This window comes from Daphnia pulicaria, chromosome 9 (assembly GCF_021234035.1).
Source record: "Daphnia pulicaria isolate SC F1-1A chromosome 9, SC_F0-13Bv2, whole genome shotgun sequence".
In the NCBI taxonomy this organism is placed as follows: Eukaryota; Metazoa; Arthropoda; class Branchiopoda; order Diplostraca; family Daphniidae; genus Daphnia; species Daphnia pulicaria.
This window is the reverse complement of record NC_060921.1, coordinates 2,765,875-2,792,621: the sequence shown is the minus strand read 5'-3', so window position 1 is coordinate 2,792,621 and position 26,747 is coordinate 2,765,875. Positions and strand designations below refer to the sequence as shown.

At 40.2% G+C, this 26,747-nt stretch overlaps 4 protein-coding genes and 4 long non-coding RNA genes across 24 annotated transcripts; 3 read left to right on the top strand and 5 right to left on the bottom strand.

Annotated features, from left to right (window-relative positions):
* The first annotated feature begins 125 nt into the window (after positions 1-125).
* LOC124313585 lies at positions 126-8,100 on the top strand. Of its 11 annotated transcripts, none has more exons than XR_006910834.1 (12): positions 126-715; positions 793-919; positions 980-1,065; positions 1,167-1,335; positions 5,412-5,555; positions 5,629-6,090; positions 6,166-6,314; positions 6,408-6,703; positions 6,929-7,077; positions 7,161-7,362; positions 7,425-7,491; positions 7,590-8,100. It is a non-coding gene; the product is annotated as an uncharacterized LOC124313585 (long non-coding RNA). The 11 variants fall into 11 exon arrangements; XR_006910833.1 differs by having other exon boundaries at positions 6,925-7,077; XR_006910832.1 differs by having other exon boundaries at positions 6,408-6,786; positions 6,925-7,077.
* Positions 8,006-9,470, bottom strand: LOC124313617. Of its 3 annotated transcripts, XR_006910890.1 has the most exons (6): positions 9,326-9,470; positions 9,004-9,258; positions 8,839-8,917; positions 8,708-8,779; positions 8,605-8,646; positions 8,006-8,300 (listed from the first exon to the last, which is right to left on the bottom strand). It is a non-coding gene; the product is annotated as an uncharacterized LOC124313617 (long non-coding RNA). The 3 variants fall into 3 exon arrangements; XR_006910888.1 differs by having other exon boundaries at positions 8,006-8,646; XR_006910889.1 differs by having other exon boundaries at positions 8,006-8,646; positions 9,356-9,456.
* Positions 9,471-9,478: 8 nt separating this feature from the next.
* On the top strand, positions 9,479-10,142 carry LOC124313655. The gene is made up of 3 exons (XR_006910957.1): positions 9,479-9,635; positions 9,731-9,905; positions 10,000-10,142. It is a non-coding gene; the product is annotated as an uncharacterized LOC124313655 (long non-coding RNA).
* A 1,882-nt stretch (positions 10,143-12,024) lies between these two features.
* On the bottom strand, positions 12,025-14,392 carry LOC124313595. 2 transcript variants are annotated; one of them, XR_006910852.1, is made up of 4 exons: positions 14,131-14,392; positions 13,564-14,018; positions 13,186-13,465; positions 12,025-13,087 (listed from the first exon to the last, which is right to left on the bottom strand). It is a non-coding gene; the product is annotated as an uncharacterized LOC124313595 (long non-coding RNA). The 2 variants fall into 2 exon arrangements; XR_006910853.1 differs by having other exon boundaries at positions 13,186-13,461.
* Position 14,393: 1 nt separating this feature from the next.
* On the bottom strand, positions 14,394-17,052 carry LOC124313096 (F-box-like/WD repeat-containing protein TBL1Y). Of its 3 annotated transcripts, none has more exons than XR_006910669.1 (10): positions 16,906-17,052; positions 16,567-16,769; positions 16,294-16,491; positions 16,001-16,228; positions 15,848-15,922; positions 15,608-15,765; positions 15,345-15,549; positions 15,053-15,208; positions 14,496-14,615; positions 14,394-14,434 (listed from the first exon to the last, which is right to left on the bottom strand). XR_006910669.1 is itself a non-coding variant. In XM_046777820.1 (9 exons), the coding sequence occupies exons 1-9, from the start codon at positions 16,922-16,924 to the stop codon at positions 14,904-14,906; spliced, it is 1,317 nt and encodes a 438-aa protein (XP_046633776.1). In that variant the 5' UTR covers positions 16,925-17,052; the 3' UTR covers positions 14,670-14,903. The 3 variants fall into 3 exon arrangements, 1 of the variants encoding a protein (XP_046633776.1); XR_006910670.1 differs by having other exon boundaries at positions 14,496-14,609; XM_046777820.1 differs by lacking the exons at positions 14,394-14,434; positions 14,496-14,615 and adding an exon at positions 14,670-14,978.
* Positions 17,053-17,362: 310 nt separating this feature from the next.
* LOC124312965 lies at positions 17,363-20,113 on the bottom strand. The gene is made up of 7 exons (XM_046777582.1): positions 19,936-20,113; positions 19,655-19,869; positions 18,754-19,570; positions 18,548-18,682; positions 17,983-18,481; positions 17,729-17,917; positions 17,363-17,639 (listed from the first exon to the last, which is right to left on the bottom strand). The coding sequence occupies exons 2-7, from the start codon at positions 19,709-19,711 to the stop codon at positions 17,525-17,527; spliced, it is 1,812 nt and encodes a 603-aa protein (XP_046633538.1). The 5' UTR covers positions 19,712-19,869; positions 19,936-20,113; the 3' UTR covers positions 17,363-17,524.
* Positions 20,114-20,254: 141 nt separating this feature from the next.
* On the top strand, positions 20,255-23,360 carry LOC124312953. Its single transcript, XM_046777562.1, has 6 exons — positions 20,255-20,419; positions 20,488-21,385; positions 21,453-21,578; positions 21,642-22,161; positions 22,242-22,319; positions 22,380-23,360. The coding sequence occupies exons 1-6, from the start codon at positions 20,378-20,380 to the stop codon at positions 22,600-22,602; spliced, it is 1,887 nt and encodes a 628-aa protein (XP_046633518.1). The 5' UTR covers positions 20,255-20,377; the 3' UTR covers positions 22,603-23,360.
* On the bottom strand, positions 23,129-26,605 carry LOC124312865. Of its 2 annotated transcripts, none has more exons than XM_046777394.1 (4): positions 26,466-26,605; positions 26,156-26,345; positions 25,793-26,093; positions 23,129-25,720 (listed from the first exon to the last, which is right to left on the bottom strand). In XM_046777394.1, the coding sequence occupies exons 2-4, from the start codon at positions 26,312-26,314 to the stop codon at positions 23,430-23,432; spliced, it is 2,751 nt and encodes a 916-aa protein (XP_046633350.1). In that variant the 5' UTR covers positions 26,315-26,345; positions 26,466-26,605; the 3' UTR covers positions 23,129-23,429. The 2 variants fall into 2 exon arrangements, with proteins under 2 accessions (XP_046633350.1, XP_046633349.1); XM_046777393.1 differs by having other exon boundaries at positions 26,156-26,317.
* Between the last annotated feature and the right edge of the window lie 142 nt (positions 26,606-26,747).

Here is a 26,747-nt window from a genome sequence, read left to right as displayed (position 1 = left end):
GTACCAAACATACGCGAATGTGGAATGCTTTAAGCCTTTAACCAGTTTAGTCAAATAATAATTCTAGAAAAGTGTATGATAAATTTCATCGTTTTTTTTTTTAACTGTGAGGTTGTTGTTTTCACGATTTACAGCGATTATTATTTCTTTAATTCAATTAATTCAAATTAATAAATGCACAGTCGGCAATGGCTATCAGCAAAAAAAATCTGGGAGAAACAAGTTAATGAATTTAGAAAACTGAGAAAGTTGACATGAGTACATGACCTAAGTAAGGCAAAAATGGATTTAAAAGAAATGGGATATTTTTACCAAAGAAGGCCGCGCTAATATTATATTTAAACCGTATTACCGTAAGTCCGTAACATTTACTTTGAATCAAATTGCCTTAAAAAAAAATTTAAATAACGCGCGACAAATATTTTGAAGTTGCATTTGGAAAATTGGCAACACAAGTAACGACTTATAACAAAATGGCCACGGTTAATCCATTCACGAAACATTTCTGCCGGGATTTATATGTTATACTTGTAATTAAAAACCATGGTGATTGGTGAAGTCGGTGAAGTAAGAATTGTAGAAAAGTGAAATAATGGGATCTTGAGATAGTTTTACGACTTAAAGCTGTACGGCAAGCAGGATATAAGCAATAAATAGAGGTAAAAAGTTATACTTGAATGGACTTCACGTCTCTTCATCGACCACCTTTTATCAGGTAACGACATTTGGTTTCTGTTTTTGGCAAGATTCTTCAGTAATGCATCGTAACAATGTTGTATATATACATCTTAGTAGCAGAATGTTTTTCAAAATTGCCTGTTGGATGACAGCATTTGAACTTGTCAATGAAACCAATGGACTGTTCACAAGCCAGTCAAGAGTAAATCAATCTTGCACAAGGAAACCTGGGTAGTGTAATGTAATTCAATTATATATTCCTTTCCTTTGTTTGATTTAAAATTTACATTTTTTTGTTCAGATAAAAAACTTTATACCCAGCACCTATCTGTGGCACATTATGTCACTAAACTTTTGTTTACGGGGCCATACTCAATTCATCACATTGTGAGTATTCTTTAGTAACAACATTAAGTGGTGCTTGCCAACTTGGTACACATTTATTGTTATCCATTGTCTTGTACTCTTGTTAATTATTATCCATATAGGGAAGAAAATTAAAGGTTCTAAGTTGGAAATTTTCTGAAACCTTTTTCTGCATTTGCAGCACCTGTGATTGGCACCAACCTTTCCGGATGTCAGTAAACACTAAACACACATTAAAATCGTTCTAATCTAATGACAGATGCTAGCAATGAATACCAAGTCCCGTCATAGGTAGGTTTTTTTTAACTTTGAACTCTGTTGGAAATGGAACTCTTGTTGGCGGTGTCGACCGTTCAACTTCCAAGAATGAGATAAGAGAGATGACACCTTTTTTGTGTTGTTGCTAGTAGATCCTTATATTTCACACTGATCTATATACATCATTTTGGGATTTCGATAGCTAGTTTAGGGTTGAGTAGGTTAGGGAACAATAGATTGAGTGGGAAGAGTGGGTAAAATTGGGGCCCTCTGTTGAGGTCCCTACAAATTACACATAATTAACAATAGTAAAGTGTCGATCACTGTTGGGAGTCATTATATTCCCAACATGCTCCCCGGCAGAGCCCGTTCAATTGGCTCGACATCCTGATCGACTTGATTATCCGTTGGATGGGAGAGCTGTGATGAATTGAGAATTTGAGTGAACATGGATGGCCTGGATTACGAGGAGCTGTTTCGTCAACTGGCTCCGGATTCAGTCAATCGTCCATTCCATTTGTTTCCGAGTGAGATTTTGTTGACTCTCTTTGGAAGTTTGCCACCAGGATCCCATACCGATTGGTGTGCGCTAGGATTTTCTTTGATGGCTTTTAACACAAGAATAGTTTTTAGTTGGAGTGAAACGTGTTTGTTAGGTACCTGGGTTAACCATTTTGAGAACAACGACTGGTTGATGAAATCTTCTTCTTTGATTGGTGACCTTGTGATGCGTTGAGGAGCTGGTTTTACTGGCTCCAAGCGTTTCCGTTTCAGTAAATGTTGATGGGTAGCGAATTCCGGAAAGATGGATGCTTGACTGCACGGTGATCTAAACTTCGGAATTATTTCTTGGTTACTTGCTGCGCTTTTTGAGTTGACAAAAGCAGCGTCTTGTTGAGGATCTTCTTTCAATGCTTCCAGCGATGCAGCTGGCCTTCCCGGGGAAAAAAAAAGAACGGAATCAGCCTCTTCTTTTGAGTCGGCTGGCGTAATCCTAATGCATGAATCTTTAGTTATTAGACAATGGATTGTGCAAGGAGCTTCTGCTTGGTAAGTTGGAGCTTCTTGCTGAATAAGAGATTGAGGAGCTTCTGCCGGATTGGCTGGAGCTTTTTCAGAGATGAGAAAACAAGGAGCTTCTGCTGGTGTAGCTGGAGCTTCTTGAATAATGAGAGAACAAGGAGCTTCTGCTTGATATGCTGGAGCTTCTTGCTGATTGAGTGTACAGGCAGTTTTTTGGTTGCGAGAGGAGCTCGAGAGAATTTTGGGCTCCACTGCTTCCATACCATCTTCAATGGATACGACCGGAACATCTGAGATTGATAGTCCTTTCTTTGGTCGTTGTTGGACACTGGTACTTCCAGCCTCCTCTTCCATTGGGATTTTTTCTGCTCCCTCCAGTTCTGCTGTGTATTCTGATTTCAAAACAAAAGAATTATTTTCTTCGATTTCATCCCCTTCAAACCTTTTGTTGTCTGGATATCCTTCTGGCCCATCCGGAAACTCCGAGAGTGAGTCGCCTTTTTTCGGTGGGTGGGGGAGACTGGTCGTTCCAGTCTCCATTCCTTCCTTCTGGATATTTTCTTTTGACTGGTAAGAAGGGAAGTTTGAAACACAACAGCTTTCTGTCGCAAGCGACGACTTAACTGGTTGAATTGGGTCTGGAATATACGCTGCTGCAAACTGAGATGTGGTGAGGTTTAAATCGGATGGTTCTATTTTAAATTGAAGGTTTCGCAGAGCTGCGACATCCTTCAGATCAATCACTGGTTGTAGTGAGTTCAGATTTTGAAAGGCGGCTGGCAATCGGTTGACAGCTCCTGGAGTGAATACGGGCACTGAATAGATGGCTGTTATTTTCTGAATGGCTATGTCACGAATTAGTTGATCTTGATTGACTGTTGGGTTTGCTGCCTGGTTTGCCATCAGTTGTTTGGTTTCGAGAACTATTTTCTCGCATTTCACTCTGCGGGCTTCGAGTTCGTTGCGCCATTTTACTTCTTCAGCTTCGTTTTTGATTCTTTGTTCTTCCTCACGTTTTTTCACTTCTTCAGCATTTGACCATTCCCGCCGTCTCGTCTTGACGATTATTCTGGCGGCTCTAACCTCGTCTGCTGTTTGTTCCATGGTGTTGACGTCTGCTTCGAACGTTGCTTCGTCTATATAATCTTCTTCTTCTAGGATCCTGATTGAGAATATCTCATAAGTCTTGTGGAATCCATTTAGCTTTTTTTCTAGTTTTTCGGCTTCGCTGAATGCTTCCGACGTCATAACGGTTGTTTCGTACGCTTCGGCGAGGTTGATAATGCGGGTGAGATGCCTTTTGATTATAGTTCTTGCGAATTTCGGAGCCATTCTTGATACAACTGGCTCCACAAGAGCTGTTGAGTACGAGAAGAAGGAGATAATTAAAAAAAATTTTTGATTGAGTTGATTAGCCTTTTTTGTTGTTCTGCTCGGTCTTCGGAGATTCGTGGTGCCGAATTATATCCTGCTTTCTTTTCCACTTTATTTGAATTTCTTTATGTGAAGATATCTGCAAGAACTAATTGATTTATGGAGCTAGGGTAATTTCCAAGCTCCGCACAATTGTACAACGGCATACTAACAATTCAGAAAAAGAATGAAAGAGTTTTTGACGCAAGAGGGCGTCTTTTAATTCCCAATTTTTTGTTTGTACTCAGAGGGCGCGTTATGCCTTCTGAGAAAGAGGGAAGGATTTTTCTTTACGCAAAAAAAAATGCAAGAGCGTAAGAATGAGTGCGAGATTTGTTTTGAAAATGGCGGAAGGCCTTTGAAAAATAGAGAGAGAGAGCTTTTAGTTTTTTCACCCTAAGGCTCACACGAGGCGAACACGTTGAAGGGGTAGGGAGAGTTCCCGCTTTTTCTAGTTTTAAAGGGGAAGGGAAGCAAGCCCAAATTGAGAGAGAAATTTTCTTCTTTTTTTTTTTACTCAGAGCAATCGTTGTGTCTTCTGAGACAGAGAGATATTCACGCACCAGTATTGAAATTAAATAATACAAGTGTAAACAATTATGAGAGAGAGAAAGATTTGTTTCGGTAAATGGCAGAAGGCCATAGCAAGGAGATCGAGAAATTATTAAAGTCTTTTCACCCTGAGGCTCACACGAGGCGAACGCGTTGAAAGGGTAGAGAAGTTCCCGCGTTTGCCCAATCTAAGAGGCAGGGAAGCAAGCCCCCCAAAAAAATCTTGAAAGGGGAGAGATTCCCGCGTTATCCCAGTTTAAAGGAACGGGAAGTAAACCCAATCAGCTGAGATTAGTTTTTGCAAATGCCGTGGGGCCTATCTAGAGATAGAGAGGGAGAATATCACCTAAGGCTCACACGAGGTGAACACGTTGAAGAGGTAGAGAGCTCAATTAATGAACGAGAGAAATAGAGAGAATAATCAACTTAGGCGATGAAAGTTTGCGTGAAAAAATTTTCACCCCTCAAAATTTTGACTAAGAAAATGTGTTTTAAATTTTACGAAATTTCTGAAAGATTTCAGCTTTAATTCAAGAGAGAGCAAATTTAATTTACTGTCTGAAGGGGGTCTATTTACTTACTAGACCCCGAGAATAATTAAGTTAAAGTCAGAGAAAGAGATAAGAATTCTAATAAATGATTGACCAGCCATCATAAAAAAAAATTTACGGGAGATGACGGCGATGACAATCAAAGTGAAGAGAATGAGAGAAAATTTTGAATGTGATAGGATAAACTTAACACTGGTTGGAGAAAACAAATGTTCGAAGGACCATGTTGGAAATGGAACTCTTGTTGGCGGTGTCGACCGTTCAACTTCCAAGAATGAGATAAGAGAGATGACACCTTTTTTGTGTTGTTGCTAGTAGATCCTTATATTTCACACTGATCTATATACATCATTTTGGGATTTCGATAGCTAGTTTAGGGTTGAGTAGGTTAGGGAACAATAGATTGAGTGGGAAGAGTGGGTAAAATTGGGGCCCTCTGTTGAGGTCCCTACAAATTACACATAATTAACAATAGTAAAGTGTCGATCACTGTTGGGAGTCATTATATTCCCAACAAACTCTGTTACTTGAACTCTGTTTATTTCGTTTTCTATTGCATGCTATTTGAAGGCAACGAAACGGATTCGTCCACATTATCTATATCAATGTGGCTTCAGCTGCCAAATCCATCTTCAGTACATATCGCCAGACCTAATCTTTAGAGTAAACTCCCAACTAAACTCATATATTTATTATTCTTCAGCTGACAACACGGTAAGGCATAGCATTCTTTTGTTACAAAACTTACTGCACATGTGATTTATTTTATTTTTTTGTTACTTTACAGTTGACATGAGTTGATATTGATAGGTGCCGCTGAGGTCTGAGGGAGTAGGTGACGCATTTATCTAATTTAATATTTATCCATACATTTTTTTAGAGAGCCTTTTCAGTAGTTTTTCATTAGCTTATTACACGAAAATTGGGGTGGGGTAGACCAATAGCACACAAGATTAGTTGAATTCTTTCAGTAAGTTGTGTTTCCAAGAGGAAGATGATGAGATAGAGCCGTAGGGCGCAATTTTACCTTCAGTGTGTATAGAGATTGGGCTTTTGAACCCTCGTAGTGTTTCGTAATTCCAAGGTATGTGGAGGGGAGTAACGGATAAGTTTTTCTTCTACTTAAGTCCTCGCTGGCTCGTTATTTTTTTTTTCAACATCAATATTTAAAATTGTTATTGTTTTTTAAGTGGTCAGAGTGGCTTAGAGTTTTCATAAGAAAAGAGTAACACTAATCATCTTTTTAAAGGTTGGTTTACTAGTCTAGTCGTCAATTTTTTAAAATCTGTTCTTATGTCTGTGCCTTCTCTGTTGATAATTCCAGACATTTCAGCAGCCGGACAGCAGCGCTTGGGCATGGAGATAGATGTAAGGAAAAATACCCATTCGGTAAGGGTGAGGCCAATCTGCAAGTTATTATAAAAATTGTTATATTGATGCATCGGAAAAGAGGAACAAACTGGCCGCCTCACGGTACTTGAATGAATGTTTTATTTATTTTAGAAATATTAGTTTTTTCGTTTTTTTTTTTTTCATTTGTTAATTTTCATCTTTCATTCAACTCAGAATTTTACCTGCAAGGCTGCAACTACGCGTGAATTTTTCATTCAAATTCAACACACCCCACACTCAACCCACCTACCTTTTCAGCTCAGCCGGCTCAGCTAATCAACGCCACGTTCCTTTATTTGGTGACAGCCCAGTCGAATGTTAGCTGCATTACGATTAAAAAGAAAACACAAATCCGAAATCCCCAACAACTTATCGTTTATCCTGCCTCTTGGTTGTGATGTTATCACGAGAAGTTAATTATTGTGACAGCAGTCCCGGAGCAAGCCCAGAATGGATTCTCGTTTCTGCCGGTTTGTAGAATGTATTTTTGATTTTATGTTTTTGCTTTGCTGAAAGGAGAAATGGAATGAGGAACTGCCACTTCACCTCATAGGTATTCCAGTTGCTGCTGCTCTATAATGGGCAACCCAATTAATATTTTTTACTTTACTCTTGTGCCTTGTCAATCCAAATCAGTTCAAACGTCTGACACTATTTACGAAATCTAACATCTGAACTTTTTATTCCCAAGACAGAGAAAGGCAAAGCAAGCAGCCATAAAAATGTCTCACCACGATCACCCTTAAACAAGTTTCAACAAACTCGGTATTTACCAGGAGGTGGTTTGAAGGATGTTGACAAACAGAATTACATTTCAGTTACATAAATGAAGTGTAGATCAAAGGTAATTGGTTGTTAATTGATCTATGAAGAAAATTCTTGTGAAACCACTTCCCAACCCAATTTTCCAATTCCAACTTTATCCAGGTTTCAGTCCTCAAGTCAACCACCTGTTACACTGTCGATGACATCACTAACATGATTTCTGCCACCCACCGCAACGGCCAGGGCTCCTGTTTATTGTGTATCTGAAGCAGTGATAAAGTTATTGAAATTCTATGGGTGCCAATCCCTGCAGTTCTCGCCTCTCAAAAGGAAGCACTCAACAAACCTCCAATGACAGGAGTAGGTAAAAGTGTGTTGTTATTTTGTTCTTGCCTTAAACATAATGAAAATAATTTGTTTCTGTAGTTAATTTCAGCAAGCATCAACAACAACAAAGAAGTTCCAGTTATTCTTCAATAATTGCTATTTAGAAGTAAGTTGCTTTTACATTGAATTTAGATAATTTGTCATCTTAATTGCAATGTTAACGATTTGTTGCTTATTATTAATTCCATTTCTTTTTTGTTATAGGTTTATCTTCCCGTAGTTGCTATCCGATGTGGCATGCTGTTGCAGCCTAAGCTGATGAAAGATTTTTTTGCATCGAAGTTAACCAGTGGCTGTTCCTTGTTACGGAAGTTGCAACCAATATTTTGTAAATTCTGCAGTTTACCGTTTGTATGATAAGAAGGAACAGAAATATGGGAGTGTTTATGTCGAGCAAATAATAAACATTGCTTCGCGATTGGGAAAGCAACGAGGGGAAAGTTGGGAGGTGGGTGGGAGATGTGATAAATAAAATAAAAGTTTTGTGTTTATCAAAGAAACTGACGCGGTAAGTAGAATATCAGTTTCTAACCATTAACCGTCCAAAAATGAAAAACTCCTCATCCCAAAGAAATTCCTTACACCACATTCATAATTAGTTGAAAGTGAAACCATACATGTCTATGAATTTTTATTACATCATAACTGTTATTACTAAATATTTGTATTAAAAACATACTGTTATATTATTTAAATAAATAATAATTCAATAGCGTCTGGTACTAAATAAATCTTTTTGTTCCGTGCAAGATATTAACAAATATTCCAACATCAATTGATACAAAAATATATAATTCTTTAAAACTACCTGACGCAGATTTCCACGCTTTTCTCATTCATTGCTTTAATTGCCACATACAGTCAATCCAGAGAGGGGGAAACTCTGCCTTGATCGACTGTGCCCAGGGAGATTACCTGGACAAGGAAGAAGAGGGAAGAGTTCGAGGCAAGTTTTACTAGGGAGCGATTAGTCATAGTAGGCTTCCTGGTTAGACTCATTACCCTCCAAAAGGATCATGCGCCTTCCAAGTCCCCGTTCAACCAGAGCCCTCCTCATCCTCCTGGTTTCACAGCGGGTGAGTGACCACCGGCGGGCGTTGGTTAGTGGTTAGTTAGGGAAACGGGGCCACAGAAAAGAAGGGAGCCCAGATATGCACTTGTAAGTTATCTACATCTACCTAATTTATTGATATTGATAGAAAGCAAGCTCTTCTGTTACCGTCAATATCTTCAAATTGTAGCACAAGGGGGAAGGGTTAATCTGAAATTTAACAAAATGATTAACTAAGAATGCAATAAAAAAAAAGATTTTGAGAAGATACCTGGTATAAGTTCAACATCTCTCGGCATATTCTACTAGTGGATAAGGTCTGGAACAGCAGCGAGGGATTAAACTAAAAAGATTATTTAGATGTCAATTTTAAAACAAGATTGCAGTGACAGAAATCAATACCTCAAATGAATCAATTGAAAGGAACCACAGTTCTAAAGGAAGAGCTCAGCTGCTCAGGTAAGTACTTGCAATTTATCACCTAGAAAAATTAAACAAAAACCTCAAGACAAACACAATGAATTGTAGATGTAGAAAATGTTATTTAGTGTTCAAACTGCAGCTCACCATTATTAAAATCGGAAAAAAGAAAGTCAATTGAGTGAAATAACGACTCAAAGTTCTTGGATTTGAGATTCACTATTTACAAAACATATATCTGAAAGACAAGAACAGAAAATTAGTAAGATAGCTGTGATATTACAATTTTTATTCCATTTTTAGTATAGGCACACTACAGCTGCAGGATTGATGACAGCTTATTAGAATTCCTGGCCAGCTTCAACAATGGTCGTCATTACGTGGCAAATGATGACAAATGGACTGGTAAACATGCATGAAACATTTAGTTAACATACTACCAAGTCAAGTTAGTTTTTCAGTTTCAAACATGGTAACTTATGCTGAATATTGATTTCACTTTTCGAATTCTTTCGATTTTCCACATTTCACATTTCAGCTGTACTCTGTCAGCTCCTAACTCCCTCCTTGGGACAATCGTCTCGTATGGCGTCTGCATCATGGTCTGCATGAAGCACTGGCATCATCTAGCGGTTGTTTTTAACAATTTAGACGATTGTCCAGTCTGCCGCTAGATGGTGTGTATTGTTTTTAAAATGGCGAAATGTGTGAAGAGTTTTGTCATCTTCTGTTTTCGAATTTTCATGTTTTACTGCCCAAAATCAACCAATTATTTACATGTAAGCTTATTGTTATTATTCTAACTACATTGTATCAAATTTTCTAGCACTCACTTGACCAATCGACTAATTGTGTACTGTACTTGAAATTCTAGAAAATATACCTGCCGTCTAGTCATCAGATTAAATTTGGACTCCATTAAAAAAAACCAATTGCTCAACCCTTCTGTGACTCACTCGCTCAGCTTCATCTGCATCATCCTCTCACATCTTAGACAAAACTGCAAGCTGTTATGCCCAAAAGTTGTGGCATTGGATATACAGTTACAGGTAAGCATAACCTTCCGAATTTACTACCTCATCAAAGTCATCATCCATCAATGCAATAAAATAATCTAAAAATTGACACCCATTTGTTTAACAGGTTCCTTCTTGCCTTACACCTTTAAACACTTAGTGGGGTTGTTGTGTCATGAAATTGTATTGCTGCCATTTTTTCTGCATCTCCCACTTCATAGCTACAAGAAACGAGCCTACAACAGAAAAAAAGCCTACAACAGATTGAGATAAAGGTGTGCTTCTATGTTCTTGATTTATCATGTAATTAACTTTGGATTCCACCTTGGTTGTGGGTATTTATGGGCCTCACTGCAATGTTAAAACCTTTTTCTGTTCTTTGCTTATGGAATTCATAGGTTGTGTGGTATGCCATTGGATCCATTGGATTTCGCGAGTCATCCGCCGATGTCAATCTACAACGCAGATTCTATATTGGAATTGTGTGGTCCTGGCACAGAGATCCTTGATGCTGGCCTTTGTTCATTACAGAAGAGTGACTTCTACCAACTCTCTGCTCCATCCTTATCTTCAGTACCCACACTCATCTAGCTTCTCTGCTTATTATGCTGCTAAACAATTTGTCGTATACTTCACTGACGAGTTAGACCAGTCGCTTCCGTCCGCAGCGACACACCTTCTGTCACTCTCCACGGAATTATGCCCAGGTACCCGACAATTGACTTATTTTATTAGATTATCTACTAGTGATCTACTTGCGTTAAACTCTATGTCTATGTAGTAATTCCAAAATCAGGGCCTTCTTGCGCGCAAAGTATTATTAGACGTTTCTTTTTTCTAACGCTAGATGGCTTTTCGATAATTTTCAGCTGTCAAAACAGTCAGTTTTAGTTACTTTGCACATCTCTTTAAACATTTATCGGCAGTTATTGTGTGGAAATTTTTAGTGGTAACTGACGATATCTATTCCGCCAACAAAGCTCACTTGTTAAATTATCGATTTTTGCTTTTTTTTTTCTACTTCCGGTTTTGTCATTTCAGTCAGTAGTTCAGTTAATATTCATTCGACGTCCAAACAAACCACATATTCGTGATCCTCGTTAAATTTGTGGTAAAGTTCATGTTTTTATTTTTACGTACGCGTACTTCCGGTTTCGAAAATTTTCCTGAACTATAGTTCAGGAAAATTCTCGATTTTGCCCAAATTTCGGATTTCGTTTAAATCACACGTAATCGACCTCAAATTTCATGGAGATCACGAATATGTGGTTTAATTTGACGACAGCTCAATGGTTAGGACGCTGTGGTTACTTCCGGTATACTTCCGGAATTTTTTTTTTTACTAGCAAGTGAGCTAAAGTTGTTATGTGTACAGTTCTCAATATTGTTAGGCAGATTTTAAGCAATTTAAAGCGGGCCTTTGAAGTTTTTAGCAAAAAAGAACAAGATCAATGTACCTTATTTACTATGTGACTATTATGTAACTTTTATTGGCATGTCACTAAGAATTTTGTTGTCTTTATTCAGGTAATTCAGATGAGACGTCGAGAAGATGGAATTCCGAGACTCGTCATCAACGTGGATCATCGCGACCGGCACCAAGATTCGTCATCAACGCGGATCATCGTATTATTGTTGGTATTGTTTCGTTATGTGTTAGTTAACCCGTTGGCTGCCACGCCTTTGTTCTCCCCTAGCTCCTTAGCACGGGCCGCGCTGTTCGGTCTCGTGGTTTTCATGCCGCGGGGTCGGACAGTCGCACCAGCCCAAAATTCGCCGTAAGGCGCCTGTTAGGCAATGCACCATAGGGACTTCCCCCTTTTCGATACGGTGATGGATTCTAGGGGTTGTGCATTCCATCTTCTCCTGTCACCGTGTCAGCCCGGACTTGTCAGCAATGGCAAGTCCCTCCTTGGTCATGGATCCTTCTGACGTGGCGCGTAGAGTAGTAGAAAAACAACCTACGGGTTGTATGGCGTGGCAGCCAACGGGTTAACTTAAGTGTATGTGTATGTATGACTTGTATGTGACTGTAAAATGTGGTGGAATTGTGGGTGGAGGTGGGATAATAAAGCAATTCCTTTTATTATGTTGTTCATTGTGAATTTAATAATTTATAATAGAGTATAGACTTACATTTTATGCATAAGTATTAAAGGGAATTAGAAAATTTATTGGCAGAGTCCGGAGAACAAAGACTATGTAGAAGCAAACACACAATTTGTCATAGTCTATTTGTTACGCTAAGTTAAATAAAAATACAAGAGTAAGAGAGTAAAAAAAAAAAAACACTAAGTTGTACGTCTTTTTCTTCACTCGACCAGAAAATGAAATACGTCTAAGCATCCGAGTGTTCTTGTTTTAAGCGACTTAGGCAACAGTCGTTCTTCTCAAAATGAAAATCAGAATACGATGCATGGATGCAATGTTAAAATGCTTGGAGGTGTTGAGAAGTCTTACAAGATAATTGCTCGCATTAAAAAATTTATTCTCGTTAAATATCAATTTCAAGTTACAAAGTGGCTGGAGAAGCATAGGTTGTGATGTAACATTCAGGTGCCTTAATGGTGTAGTAGCTTGGGGCAGTGGAATACTTCGCAGCTTCGGTACATTAGGTCGGAGCAGCCTAAGTAGCGGTGTAATACTCGGATACCTTTGTGTTGCAGTGAACAGGAGCTTCAGTGTAGCAGCTGGGGGAAAGCATAGATTTTGGTGTAGTAAACTGGAACCTCGGAGTAGCAATTCGGATCAACGTAGTACGATGAAGCAGCCGCTGTGTAGTTGTAGGTATGTAGCTGGGTGCTGAATAGTATTTGGTAGTCTCGGTGTAGTAAGCTGGAGCAGAGTAATAATTGTGAGACTCGGTGTAGTAAGCTGGGGCAGCATACGTAGCCGCGTAGTACTCCGGTTCTCTGATGGTGTAGTGCTTGGGAGCCTCGGTGTAGTAGTCTGGAGCAGCGCAGGTTGTGGTGTAATACTCCAATGCCTTGGTAGTGTAGTTTTTGTGGGCCTCGATGGTGTAATAAGCTGGAGCCTCGGTATAGTAGCTGGGATTGGAGTAGTACTTGTGGGCCTCGTGTAGTAACTGGCTGTCGCCTATGTTGTGTAGTTAGGCGCTGACGTTGCGGTTTGGTATCTTCCATAACCATGAGACATCGATACAACATTAATAGACTCGGCAATAAACGATAACCAACGAACGACGCCATAGTTAACTAAAATAAAAATTGAACATTAATAATCATTCCAAGTGGCATGTTAACAAATAGAAAAAGTAGAAATATAAAACTACATGTAAAAACGAAACATGTACCCATGATTGAGAATTGGAAGAATGCAGTTGATGACCAATATTGTGCTGCAGTTGTTGCCGAGTAGGAGATGCTCACTCGACTGATCTCCATCGCCCTTTCCCTCTCCTTTTATACGACTTTCTCATCCTGATTCACCTCTTGAGCCTCACGGCTATTGCACCCACTTGAGAGTGATGCAACACGTACAGTCCTCACCCAACCTCGGTGGAGTTCGATACACCAGTGGTCGACCCGCTAGCAACGATAGAACACCCAACAGCAGCACGACGTCAAAACTAACTGAAGAAAATTTAAACATTTAAATTTATAAATGATTAATCAACAATCTAAAAAAATGTGAAATGATTCAAAACTGAATGTAAAAAAAGCATATTTACGCATGATTGCGAATTGGTTGCACGATCAAGACTGCAGTTGGTGACTAATAGAGCACTACAGTCGGTGCCGTGTGTAGTAATGTGGAGAAGCGTAGGAAGGTGTTCAATTGCCTTGGTGGAGTAGTACTTCGGAGCTCCAGTGTAGTAGCTGGGGGCAGCGTAGGTTGTAGTTTAATACTCGGGGGCCTCGGTGTAGTCAGAAGCCTCTGTTTGGTAGTAGCTTGGAGCAGAGTAATACTTGGGCCCGTCGGTGTAGTAAACTGGGGCAGCATACGTAGCTGTGTAATATTCGGCCTTCTCAGTGTAGTAGTTGGGGGCCTCGGTGTAGTAGCTGGTCGTTTGCGTTTGATAGTAAGACGGCGGCGTTGCGGTTTGATATCCGCCATACCCAGGAGACATCGGTACACCACTGATCGACACAACGATAACCAACAGCAGAACGACGCCATAATTAACTAGAAAGTAAATAATTTGAAAACATTCAGTTATCAGTGGCATGTTAACAAATTTAAATAAAAAAAAGAATTGATCCAACGCAACACTCCATGTAAAACAAACAAATATTACCTTCGAATACGAATGGGAAGAAAGCAGTTCTTGGTAACAAATATTACAGTTGTTGTCGGGTCGGAGATGCCCACTCGACTGATTTCCAGTGGCCGTTTCTCTCTCCTTTTATACGATTTTTTCTCACCCTCACCTTTAGAACCTTGCGGCTATTCTACCTTCTTGATAATGATGAAAAACGTCCCGTTCTCACCCAACCTCTACACCACTGCATGATACGTTTTACGTAAATTGATCTCCATGACCTTCGATTGAAATGCAAACCGGCCTTTCCTTCTGCAGGATGAAGTTGTTGGGGGTGGGTCTACAAAAACCAATATCATCCAAAATGAAAACCAAATAGCTTAAGCTTGCGGCCATTGTACCTGCTTGATAATGATGAAACACGTGTCATTCTCACCCAACCTCTACACCATCGCATGCCAATTTTACGTAATGTTCCTTATGACCTTCAATTCTGTCTGGACAAACTGGCCGACCTGTAACTAAATATACGTATTAGGATATTTTTTAAAAATAGCGATACATAAGTTTTAAAATTAATTAAAAAATATCTATTTTGGTCTCTGGTTTGGAAACCGCATGGCTACAGCGACAAAACTAAGTTTTCAGAAAAACCAATTTTTTTCTTAATTAAAAAGCAAGTATACACGATTTCAATTTTCTTAGTAAAACACGATTAGCAAAATTAAAAGAAAAACGTCATGGATATAAATGAACGAAAGAACAGCGGGATTCGACAAAAAAAAATAACAAATTAAGTTTAAACAGGTTCAATTTCTAGCCCTCTTAGCCCTCTTGTGTTTGAAACGTGATGTTTCTGCGCCGACACATTCAAACACATGAATCTAAAAATCCAATAAGACAAATTTCGGGAAATATCAAAGAATGATTCATGTATTCCCATGGTTAAAAGACTTACCTTATTATCGATTGAAGAGTAAGTCAATTTGTTCACACCCGCAGTTGTTGAGCCCAAGGCCATCCAAGACAACCGACAATTGAACAAAGGCCGACTTTTCAAGAGCTGATCTTGAGTAAATTTGTTATACTGCGAGACAAAAACGGGCATCCAAGTCTAATAATAGTTTGATTGAAAACGAAAACAAATAAACCATGTTTAGTTCACAACATACATTTTACAAATTCTAAACTTTCTGGTTTCGAAATCCAATCATTAAAATTGGATGGCGTAATATTAATTTGTAAATTACCTCGGTCGACCAGATGATAACATCTATTGCATCCGACGACGCAAGAAATTGTCCATCAGGAGAAAAGGCAAGCGAGGAAACCGAACATTTGTGCTTTTCAAGGATTCGTTGCTGTTTAGACTCGTCTCTTTCTAAAGGATTCCAGATAACAATCGGTCCTGTCGACCCATTGGATGACTTCTTACGGGTGATGTCTCTCAATCCACTGTGCAAAACTCATGATGAGTATAACAACAGAAGAAACTACGCATATCAAAAGTCACCAAGCTACTATGAAGTTTTCCGGTGATTTTCTTTCTATGTCAATTTCGGCGTATGTTTTCCTGTTTGTACGCCAAGCAAAACTGTAAATGTAACAACTGGAGTTCACATGTAATCCGTGGATAAGTTCCCCGTTAAGACCGTTGTCCACAGACCAAATCTGCAAATTGTGTTGAGCAAAAATAAATGACACCTGTTAATTCAGTTCGTTATTTATTAAATGACATCAAAAATAGCATTACCTTGATCGTATTATCCCATGAAAAAGAGGCTAAATATTGCGTCGTACAGCTCCATTTCATATCTCTAGCGACACGCTTCATTCATCATACGCAAACCAAGAACAACTTTGTTAGACTAATAAATTATCCCAGAAAATTCAGTAAATAACTCACATCATGTTTTAATTTTCTCGTTATTTGTGGAGCAGTCACAGGATGGCTTTCACTAATTCGATAAATCTCAATCGTGCCGTTGTTGAGTCCAAGAGCAACTTCGCTTTCAGAGATCCACTTTACCTTCATGATAAATTCACGAAAACGATTTTCACGATCAAAATCAAATACGTAGAAAAGGTTTCTTTTCAGATCTTTGGTGGTCCATAATGACACAAGTGGGTCACCCTGAATGAAGATTTTTTTTTAAATTTTTTGAAATTCAAGAATGAGATCATATTTGACCAACTTACAATATTATAGGTAGCAAAAACTTCTTGTCTAAATTGATTCCATTCAATTTCATGGACTACTTTGAATTGCTTCTGTTGAAAGAGGATATCACATGTTGGATAATTCCAAACAATTATTTCACCACTTTCGTCACCACAATCATTCACAAATAACTGATGAGGATCAGCTACTGTAGCAGCCAATTTTGTTCCATCTACCTGAAAGACATGAAAGAATTTTCCATCATGCAAACCATTTGGCTACTCAAATCGATTATATAAATTGTAACTTACATTCCATTCAATTGAGCATATAGGTTTTACAACATTCCCTTTGAGTTTACATTGCCTTTCATTCCAATTTGAAAATTGAGTGATGACATTTTTGGCATCAAAGAATGTCAGGTGAGTTGATCCAGAAACCAAAACAGGTAATGTTGGATGAAAACGATTGATGCAATTTTCATGTATCAACTTAACAGTTTCTTCAAATGTGTCTAAAATATTCAGAGTACAAACATTATAATTTAAGAGCAAAAAAAAAATCAGAAAGAAGCTGCATGTGTTGAAGATAGAAGCATAGAAGTGTAAATTTGTACAAACACTCCAGACATCAAAAAAGATAAAACTAACCATTAGACGCCAAAGCCATGATAACGACGTATGGAATGTAGTATTAAAAATAAATGTGATGAAAAAATATGGGAATTTCTTGACTCATAACCAATAAACCGCCAACAAGTTCATATTTTACTGCAACAGCAACACGATGCGACTTGTTGTTTTGTTATTTCTGTCGACTATCGAGTATCGACTACCTAGCGCCAATCTATCGCCTTGTGGCGACAATAAAAACCTTTATGTTTTGGTTCTTTTACTTCTTTTTTATGGGCAGCTATTTATTTGTCGTTTTGTTTGCATTGTTTGTAAAGAATTTCTGTAGTAATAAATTGAAGTGTGTTATAGAATAGTGGAGATAAGAAATAATGTTGACCACACGTCCTAGCAAATGCGCCATTTGAGCCTACCCATTTATGTTACCTTGACTTTTCCAAGGTTTTTCCCCTTTTGAAATTGATATCATTATTCATTATTGTACAGATAATTTATTTCTTTAGTTCTTACAACTACACAATCATCAAAAGGTTCAGCTAACTAAAAATATATATATACATGGCACAAATTGGCACATCTTCGTCTAAGAATTGTTATTTTTATTATTGGTAGCTAGAACTGCGAAGCAATAAGTAATTTAAAATTGAACTCTTCTTAATCCTCGTACTCGGTTAATCGATGGTGGTGCTGATGTGTTCCTTTTAACTGGATCTTGTCGATAGGGCGTGGTGATCCGAACCGAATTCGAGTCCCTGAAATTAATTGTATACATGTTATTGTTATTATAGGGTCATTATTTCTGGCATCTAAATAATGATAACATCACTTAACCATCACTTACCTGACGTTATTGACTGGTGGTGGATGAGGTTCCGGCATTCTCAGGTAATATGCACGAGGATCTAACGCTCGAGGGTCCAAAGGACGTAGCTGGTCGCTATAAACTGAACCGAGACGATCTGTTAGATGAGAAGCGGAAGACGACCTACGAGAAGAAACTTCCAGATCCCTTGCCATCGCCCTTCGCCTCCTATGATTAAACATTATTTAAAAATTACTTACATCACATGAACATGTTTACGAAATGAAACTAACTTTGCGGTATAATTAAAACACAGGTAGACGAATCCGGCTATTAAAATCAAAGCAACTAAACCCAATAGGCCGTAAAGGATGTAGAAAAAAATGTTCATATTGCTGTCGTTTGTCGGCGGAACACTTTCAGTAGTAGTGGTCGTGATGGCCAATGTCGGAACAGTTTCTGTAATGCTCGGGGTCGTGTTATTTTGACTGGTTGGAACTTCACTTGTTGTTGGTACAGAAGTTGTTGGATTAAATGTCGTAGTCGGTTGTGTGGTGGGGGTGGTTGTGGGTGTGGGTGTGGTAGTTGTGGTAGTTGTGGTAGTTGTGGTAGTTGTAGTAGTTGTAATGGTTGTTGTTGTAGTTGTACTAGTCAAGGCGACGCACTGTTCGTACCAACTGGGATTGAGATCCTGAAATTCAGTTGCGTTAGAACAAGTCCCGGAGACGAAAGGTAGCAGTTCTTTAGAGTCACGAATGAGCCAGGCCATTTGACAATCGCAGGTGATTGGGTCTAATATTAATATAGCAATAACAATTTTACACGTTATTACGCAATCAAATGCAAAATCGTTTTTACTGTTTCTAATAGAGAGACTGCCAGGTATGCCAGTTTGGGAAGTTTCCATTTCTATCAGGATTTTTTTGTAGAGGGTCGAACTGAATTCTGTCAACTGGTTGCCGTCGAGTGAAACCTTCGCGTTGCCGTAGTAACCTTGATAGAAAAATAGTATAGAATGTTAAAAAGCTTTTTTTTTAACTCACTTAAAAACACAATTAAAATACCGTTTTCGAATGAGTTATCGGAGATGTCTGATAGATAGATTCTGGTTAGGTCTACTTTGACAACCGGAGCAGAGAATGAGAGAGAATCGATGAAATCGATGTTGCACAAGGAAAGATCCAACGAATTTAGAGCGGAAAAGTTTGCCAATGTGTCCGGAACACGTCTGATAAATGGGTTACTTTTCAACGATAACATTTCTAGACCATTGGCAGTCGTCAGTGTCGCAAGGATCGACTCCACCTTTGTATCGTTCAGTTCCACATTTTCCGTCATGATAAGATTTTTCAAACCCCCGAGAGATGATCCAGGAAAATTGAGTGAATCGAATCCTTTGCTATTGGCAATTGACAGCTGTGTAAGACTGGGAAGCGAAGGCAAAGTTCTCAAGGATTGAATATTAGTTGCCTTTACCAGCTGCAACCGGTTGACTGTAGTAAACCCCTTCAAAAATAACCACGTCAAATTGCCAACGTTGCAATCATTGATGAAAAACTCCAGCGTAGTTGTAGTTGAGGCTTTGAACGCATTGGGATCGATCTTCATGATATTACTTCCACAATTAGTCAAGTTAAAGACACGGACTTGATTGGTTCCCAGCAAATCGGCCGGGATCTGAAGGTCTCCGTTTAGTGGAATAACTCTAAACCGATTGACATTTTCAATTCCGGTATTGACACCGAATGTAAGCTTGATCTCTGCGAAGGGAATTCCATTACAGTCTATGTTCTGGAATCCTGTAGCGGGATCTTTACTGCACGAGCAACGACCACACTCGATGGCGTTCGCTTGATCGATGCCATCAAACAATAACAGCAACTGCCAATTATTAAACAAAATTAGAATACGCGTCATTGCTTAGTTAACGAAGATTAGTTATTTTTCTTTTTTTTTTAAACTTACAATGAACGGCACCACAATTGAGCTGAGGAAATGGTGTAGAAGGAGCCCTGGTTTCATGGTGTAGACGGACAATGTCTTCAAACGCGCAAAGGATTTGATTCGACTTTAGATACTGTACGGCTTTATTGGTCCAATGATGCACCTAAACTGACTCGACCGTTTTGGTGTAGTAGCTGCGTGACTCCGGTGCTGGACAAAGGATAAGGCTGTGACGACTATTAACATTACAATATCAATAAGGTGTTTAGTTAAAATCTATTTGTAAAATGTCTTATCTTCACCTGATCTTTTTAGTCGGTAGGGGAAATTGAAGGACGCGTGAGAGCTCTGTTAAATTGTTCAAGGGCTTGCGTCATTATTTGATATGGCTTCACAGCTTTTCTTTTTTTTCCTCGTTCATTTCTCGTGTCAAGGGGAAAAACTGTTTACGAACGGAATCAATCTTGTTGCTATCAGTTCACAAATACTCAAAGATCCATTTGGCTTTAGTGACACGACGGTAGGGAAAGTTCTATCAGAGGGAGGCGTAAAGCTTTTCTGGACGCTTTCTAGCGATAAGTTAAAAGAGTGTGAAGAAACTGATACAAGGCAAAACTTTGAACGAGAGCAGACGTTTCAATAAGCCAAACCGTCGATCAATTTTTAAAGATCACGTCACTTGATCGGCAGCCACGACAAGCTAAACATCGCACATTTCGGATTAATTCGGATTAGTTGGGCGCAATGTGGACATTTGTGTTCTCTCCAAAGACAGTATTCGGTTGGGTATGCATTCTAAAGTCAATTTTTTTTTTTAACTATAACGAAATTACTAATTTGTTGTTGTTGTGTAGGTGTTGTTTATGTGCTTGTGCACTTCAAATTACGCCCAGCAGTCAGGATGTTTTTATGAATTGAGTGTACCCATTTACTCACCGTGTTTTTGCGAAGAAACTGAGCAAGGAAGTCTGAACATTACATGTTTAGGAGATTTAGTTACGAACCAGGAAATTCAGAGGATTTTTCAGGACTCGACAGCGCCCGAAATAAATCGGTTCGCTTTAATACCAGCTGTCACCACACCCGGTCAACCAGACGGTCCAGACTTGATTGAAGTTATTGACAACCTGCTGTCTGACAAACGCGCACGGATCATTGAAATTGCCAGCTGCCCACTTGGGTCCACCCTTCGAATTAGTCCAAGCGCTTTTCGAACGTCGAACGTCTATGCCCAGGAATTTTCCATCACCGATTGCGACATCGATCAGCTTGACTGGAAATTTCTCCGGACCTTTTCGCGAATCGTAAACGTCCGATTCACAACTGTGAGTGGAATTAACTCCATCAGCAATCTACAAATTCTAAGAAATGCCGAACAGTTAACTTTCGACAACTGTTTGGGTTTTGGTACTCCGCCACTGGATTTCCCAGCGGCTTCGCTTCCGGCGTTGAAGACACTCAACTTTGTCGGAAACACCGACCTCGACAACCCAGTGGCTGACAACATACTACTCGCATTAGCCACCGCCAGCGTCCCACTTACATATTTGAACATCCTCCAGTCGCCGTTGATTACTCTCGTCCCTAAACACATCGGCGATATCTCGAGTTTGACCTCGATCAACTTGTCGAATAACCAGATAAACTTTGTCGACTCAAACGCGTTCAGCTTTGTAAACGATCGCTCAGTCCGATTCTTAAACCTGTCTAATAACGCGGTGAATACCATTTCATACAACGCCTTCAGTACAGGTAGCAACGCCAGATCACCTTGGGGTAAATTTATCCTAACACTAATCACGCCACGTTCTATTTTTAGGCAATTACGGCGGAGCAATCGTGCCACTTGATAACAACTTGTTGACTTTGTTCGAATGGGAAGTTTTCTTGGACGTCCTTGTCGAAATGAATCAGACGGGCTCTGGACTTGTTTCAATTGCCGGAAGTAAGAATCTGACATACGATTAACGGAGAGTTTCACTAAAAATTTGGGTTCTGATTATTGAAGATGGCATCACTTGCGATGACTGCCAATTGGCTTGGCTCATCCGAGACAACCCAACATTATTGCAGTATGTGTCTGGCGGAACTTGTGCGGACCTTGGCACTACCTTTGAAGAGCTCAATCCTGACGACTACGGCTCCATCTGTGCTGTTATCACGCCCAGCCCTGCAACTACTTCTACGACTGAGCCCCCAACCACTACAACACCCCCAACCACTACAACACCCCCAACCACTACAACGCCCCCAACCACGACTGAAATTCCAACTACAGAAATCCCAACCACGACTGAAATTCCGACCACTGAAGCCCCAACAACGACAACTACTACAACAATTTCGACGACTAGGACGACCGCCACAACTTCAACTAGTACCGAAACAATTTCGACGACTATCGGACCGTCTAATAACGACACAAACACTCAACTCTTGTTGTACATTACCTGTGGTCTTGTTGCTCTGATCGTTTTGATCCTGATCATCGGATGCATCTACATGGTCATCGCCAAGAATTCACGCAAGTCAGTACATTAACAACGTTCGTTAACTTCAATATCTCAACAAGTTCAATTACCATGTTTGATATTCCTGAATAATGCAGGCGTAGGAGAGAATATTTGGCGTCCGTAAGATCCGACGCTTTCAGTGCTCGAAGTGGTCCTCCTCCGATCCCAGTGAAGTATGTGCTCGATTAAAAAAAAAATTAGATTTTGTTGAATAAATGATTTTCTTTTGACAGTAATACCTTAACCGGAGTGCCTAGAACGAATTACGGCCTCACTCCTCAGGTACCTACAACATTGCCTCGAGTCAATATTCCAGCCATTGTTCAAGGACCTGGAGGCAAGTTGTACGTGCAGTCTACGGGGGCCGCTTACACAAACCCCGCAAATAACACAGTAAAGTCCAACAAGCAGCCAACTCAAGGCAAATCTACGACTACAACGCGAAAGGGTTACTGACAGACAAGTCAAAAACATCACACCATGATTTCCAATGTTAATATCTAAAATCAAATAGCATGTAGAATTCGATACTTACACTTAAAGCATACAATCGACAGCATCATTGTTTTCAAATAAATTTAAAATTATATAAATAAAGAAATTGGTCGTCTTATCGAGACGCCATTACATCAGTGGCTTGTGTATGCACAAGATCCAGATAACATCCCTTTGCTGTAATGAAAGTTCTTATCATCCCAGATAATTCCAGCGCTAGTAAACACACCGCGCGAGTTGTGATTGACACATTAGAAACCAACAGAGTAGCCAAGTTCCTACTGTATAAGTGATGTCGATTTGTCCTCCCCGTCAGCGGTCAGTTCCTATTTACACAAGAAAAAGTCTGGCAAAAGATAAATCACTGATGGCTGACACTGATGGCTCCCACTTGACATTTCATCTTTATCGCTACACCGATCAACCAAAGTCCACGGCATAGACCTGAAATAAATGTCAAACTTTTGAAAAACCCAAATCAATGAAATGTGGAAAAGTTTTCTGTATTCCCCAAAAAGAAAGAAAAAAAATCTGTTGAAACATTTTCGCTCCGGCGATAAAAATCAATTTCAATTATTCGCGACTTTTCTAACCAAGGATCGCAACTGGGTTCTCATCAACACACCAAATTAAACACGGAATAAAACAATTAGACACAAGAAAACACAAGATACTTTTCAACCAACTTTCCGAAAAGAAAAAAAGAAATAAGAGAAAAATACAAACGTGAAATGTTAATGACGAGATAAGAAGAAGCGATTTTGAATTCATTTCCTTAAAGGCTGCTGTCACATACGGCGGAGTCGTTTGGAAGGTGGAAGAGATGAGGCGCGCGAGGTAGATTCAGATTTCATCGAATCGTTCAGAGATATTGTGACGACGTGAACTTTGGATTCGCATTCTTCGGCCGGCAGTCGGCGGAGTCGTCGATCCCGAAGCTCCAGCAATTCGGTGCGCGATTCGTGAAACAACTTGACGTGATGCCAATGCAAATCGCGAGTCTTGATGACAACGCATTCAAATTTCGCGCCTTGGCCTTTGATTTCCGTTTTGGCGCTGTAACCGTCTTCCAGCTGATCGGGTCCAAAGTGCTCCTCGCACCACGCCTCCGCCGCTTGTTGGCTGGTGAATCCGTGGAAAGTGAATCTGGCCTCAGAGGAATGAAGAAAATTCTTCAAGGGATGGAAATCATCGACGATGGCATGGTCCTGGATCCAACTGAACACGGGCAGGCGCATCCTCTCGAGGTGATTGATGCGAGTAGAGACCAGCCAGTTGAGCGCCCATTTTCCGCCCGTGGTGGCTAAAGCTTGGTTCCAGACGTCAGGGGAAGCGACGATCATTTTGATGGCGTCAAAGTTGCTCTGGTAAACAAGTTCTTGAGTAATTTTCTTGAGTAAAATGGTGTCGTTCAGTTTGAGATAAAAGAACATGATCTCGGCAGCCAAGGCTTCCGGGAGATAGTAGGTGAGCAGCTTCCTGTGCAGACCCTGCTGCATTCTCTGGCATTCTTCGTTGCTGTCAAGGTAGGATCGGCAAGTCGTCTGAATTCCATCGATGACGAAGAAGAGCATAGGCAGAGGAAGCAACTTGAGGCCATCGCTGAAAGTGTAGAGCGTGAACCAGCCACTGACGGGATTCTCCTCGTGCATGCGGATGACCATGGCGGCACAGGTAACGAGTGGGGAGACGGACAGGCTGGGCATCAAATTTTTAGACTGGGAGTGGAGAAAAGTGACACATTTGCTGCCGAGGTTTTCTGCCATGTCTTTAAAGTCGACGTTATAAAGTTCCATGACCAAGTGAGCGAAATTTTCGATTTGCTCCAAGGCCCGACGCTCAGAGACGAGCTCGTTGGTGACATCCGAAGCGGTCACTCCGATCTTTTTGATCAGACGGGCCACTTGGATGGCAACCGCTTTGCTCCTCAATCCTTCGTACTGGATAGGCTGTCCGGGGAAGTTGTTGGACAACACACGCAGTAACCTCAGACCGTTCAATTTGGCATTGAGTCGAAGGCACATGGACACAAGACGCCGTGTTCTCTCTGCCCGGTCGACAGCCTCCAGCCAAACTTTGTCTGGAGAATCCTCGCAGAATGTTATCACTCGACTCAAGGCAAAGATGCTCGGGTTGGCCTCCAGTTGGTCCAGTGCAACGGTGAAATTGCAACTGAGCATCAGGTCCAAGGATTTTTTTGGGCTAATCACAAGGACGGATCGAGTATGATAGACATAGTGCAAGTTACTCGGGTCGAAAAAGTCGCCACTCATTTCCATGAAATCAGAATCCACTAGAGGTCCTTCAGGCTCGAGCGTGTAGAGACTGTGATTAAAAGGGATCACATCCGCATCGACATCGACGTTAAGGAGGGGGCTGCATTCTAGGATTCGCCCGTCGAGACAGGTCAGACTCGTAATCTCGACATCGACTCCTATATCGGGAAGGACGCCGTCAGAGACTGTCTGTGAGTCGTGGCGTAGACATTTGCAACGTTTTTGAAGGCAGCACAAACAGTTGGCAACGGGACGCTGCGTCACCGAATTCTCCTCGTCGGTTTCCATGCTCTCCTCTTCCGAGAGAGTCTCGTTATTAGACGATCCGCAGGCAGATTTCCGCAAGTGGGCCAGATACATGTCGACAGTGCCAACGGAGAGAAGGAGCCGAACTAGAATGCGATCTTTACCTTTCAAGCGGCCAAAATTGAGCTCAGACGTGGCGTAGCGATGCTCAAGGAGTAAGACCAATTTACTAGGATTCTCCGTTGGGGCCCACTGGGCAAGAGTCTCTTGAACGTCGTTGACGGCTAGAAAGGTGTGGAGATCCGCAGACGGCGATAAGGAGGATAAGAGAGGGATCGTTTCGAGTTCCAAGTCGAAGATCATGGCCAATCGGCAGCCAAACTTGACCTCTTCGAACGTGTGATCGCAATCCGAGTAAAAAGTAGTCAGGTGGTAATAAAGATCACTTCCATCGCCAACGTTGAACAAACGAATTTGATCATTGAGTTCCACTTTGATTCGACCTCCTTCATGGCCACCTTCAACTGGGATTTGTAATATCATTTTCATGAATCCTCCTTTAAGCAAAATAGAAAAAAATTAATTATTCGTTTTGGACAGTAAATTAGGGATAGAATTTTAAAACATACCTTTGTCTTCACTGAAGGAACCCTTTAACGAGCTACCAGTTCCACAAATGATGACAGACTGCAAGGTTGATTTCACTTTAAATGCTAGAGGGTCCAGGCCCATAAGACGTAACATTTTGTTGGTTAATTCTGGCAGAGTCTCAGAATACTTTTCGACTAGAGCAGTAAATCCATTTGCTTTTAACATTTCTTGTCCACTAATCTGCCACAATTTCTTTAACTTCAACAAGTGTGTGTATCTGTCTGTTGGGTCTGGTTTAGTACTTCCTTTAGAAATCACATGTGCTAGCTTTTTCAGCTTCTATTAAATGCAAACAATTTTGTTGAAATTTCCCTTAGAACAACATCGTGTAAATCACTTACTTCAAGGGAGACAGGTATAGGCATGTCTTCACAGTTTGTTTTGTTGGCAAACTCATTGTTATCCAGCCTCAAACTCGCTGCAAACTGACTATTCGTTGACAGTGAATCAAGTTTGGAGTGTATGGCCACCTCCACAACATCTTTAAAAGTCTCAGCCATTTTCTTGAAATGAGAGAAAAAGAAAACAAGTCTGGTCAAGGAGAGAAATACGAAATTGACATGAGGTGACTAGAGGAGGAAATTCACGTAGATAAAACCAAGGTTTTATGAAACCCTAACTATTTCACTGAGATAAATTTTTATGACTCACCTAAAATGTCAAGCACCCCAGTAATTACTCAAAACAAGCTCAAAATTAACCGATACATTATTTTTTATTATTATTATTTGTCGAGTCGACGTCCTGCCATTGATTCAGAGTTCAGACACCTTCGTCCAGCACCTTGCTCCTTGCCGTTATTCCCAAATAATCCCGCCCACGATGATTCATGATTCTGTACTACAGCGCCTCTGACGATGAACATCGCAATCAATTTTCCCGCTCAATTCAAAAATTCAAATAGAAGTTTAAATAAATACGAAGCAGCACACT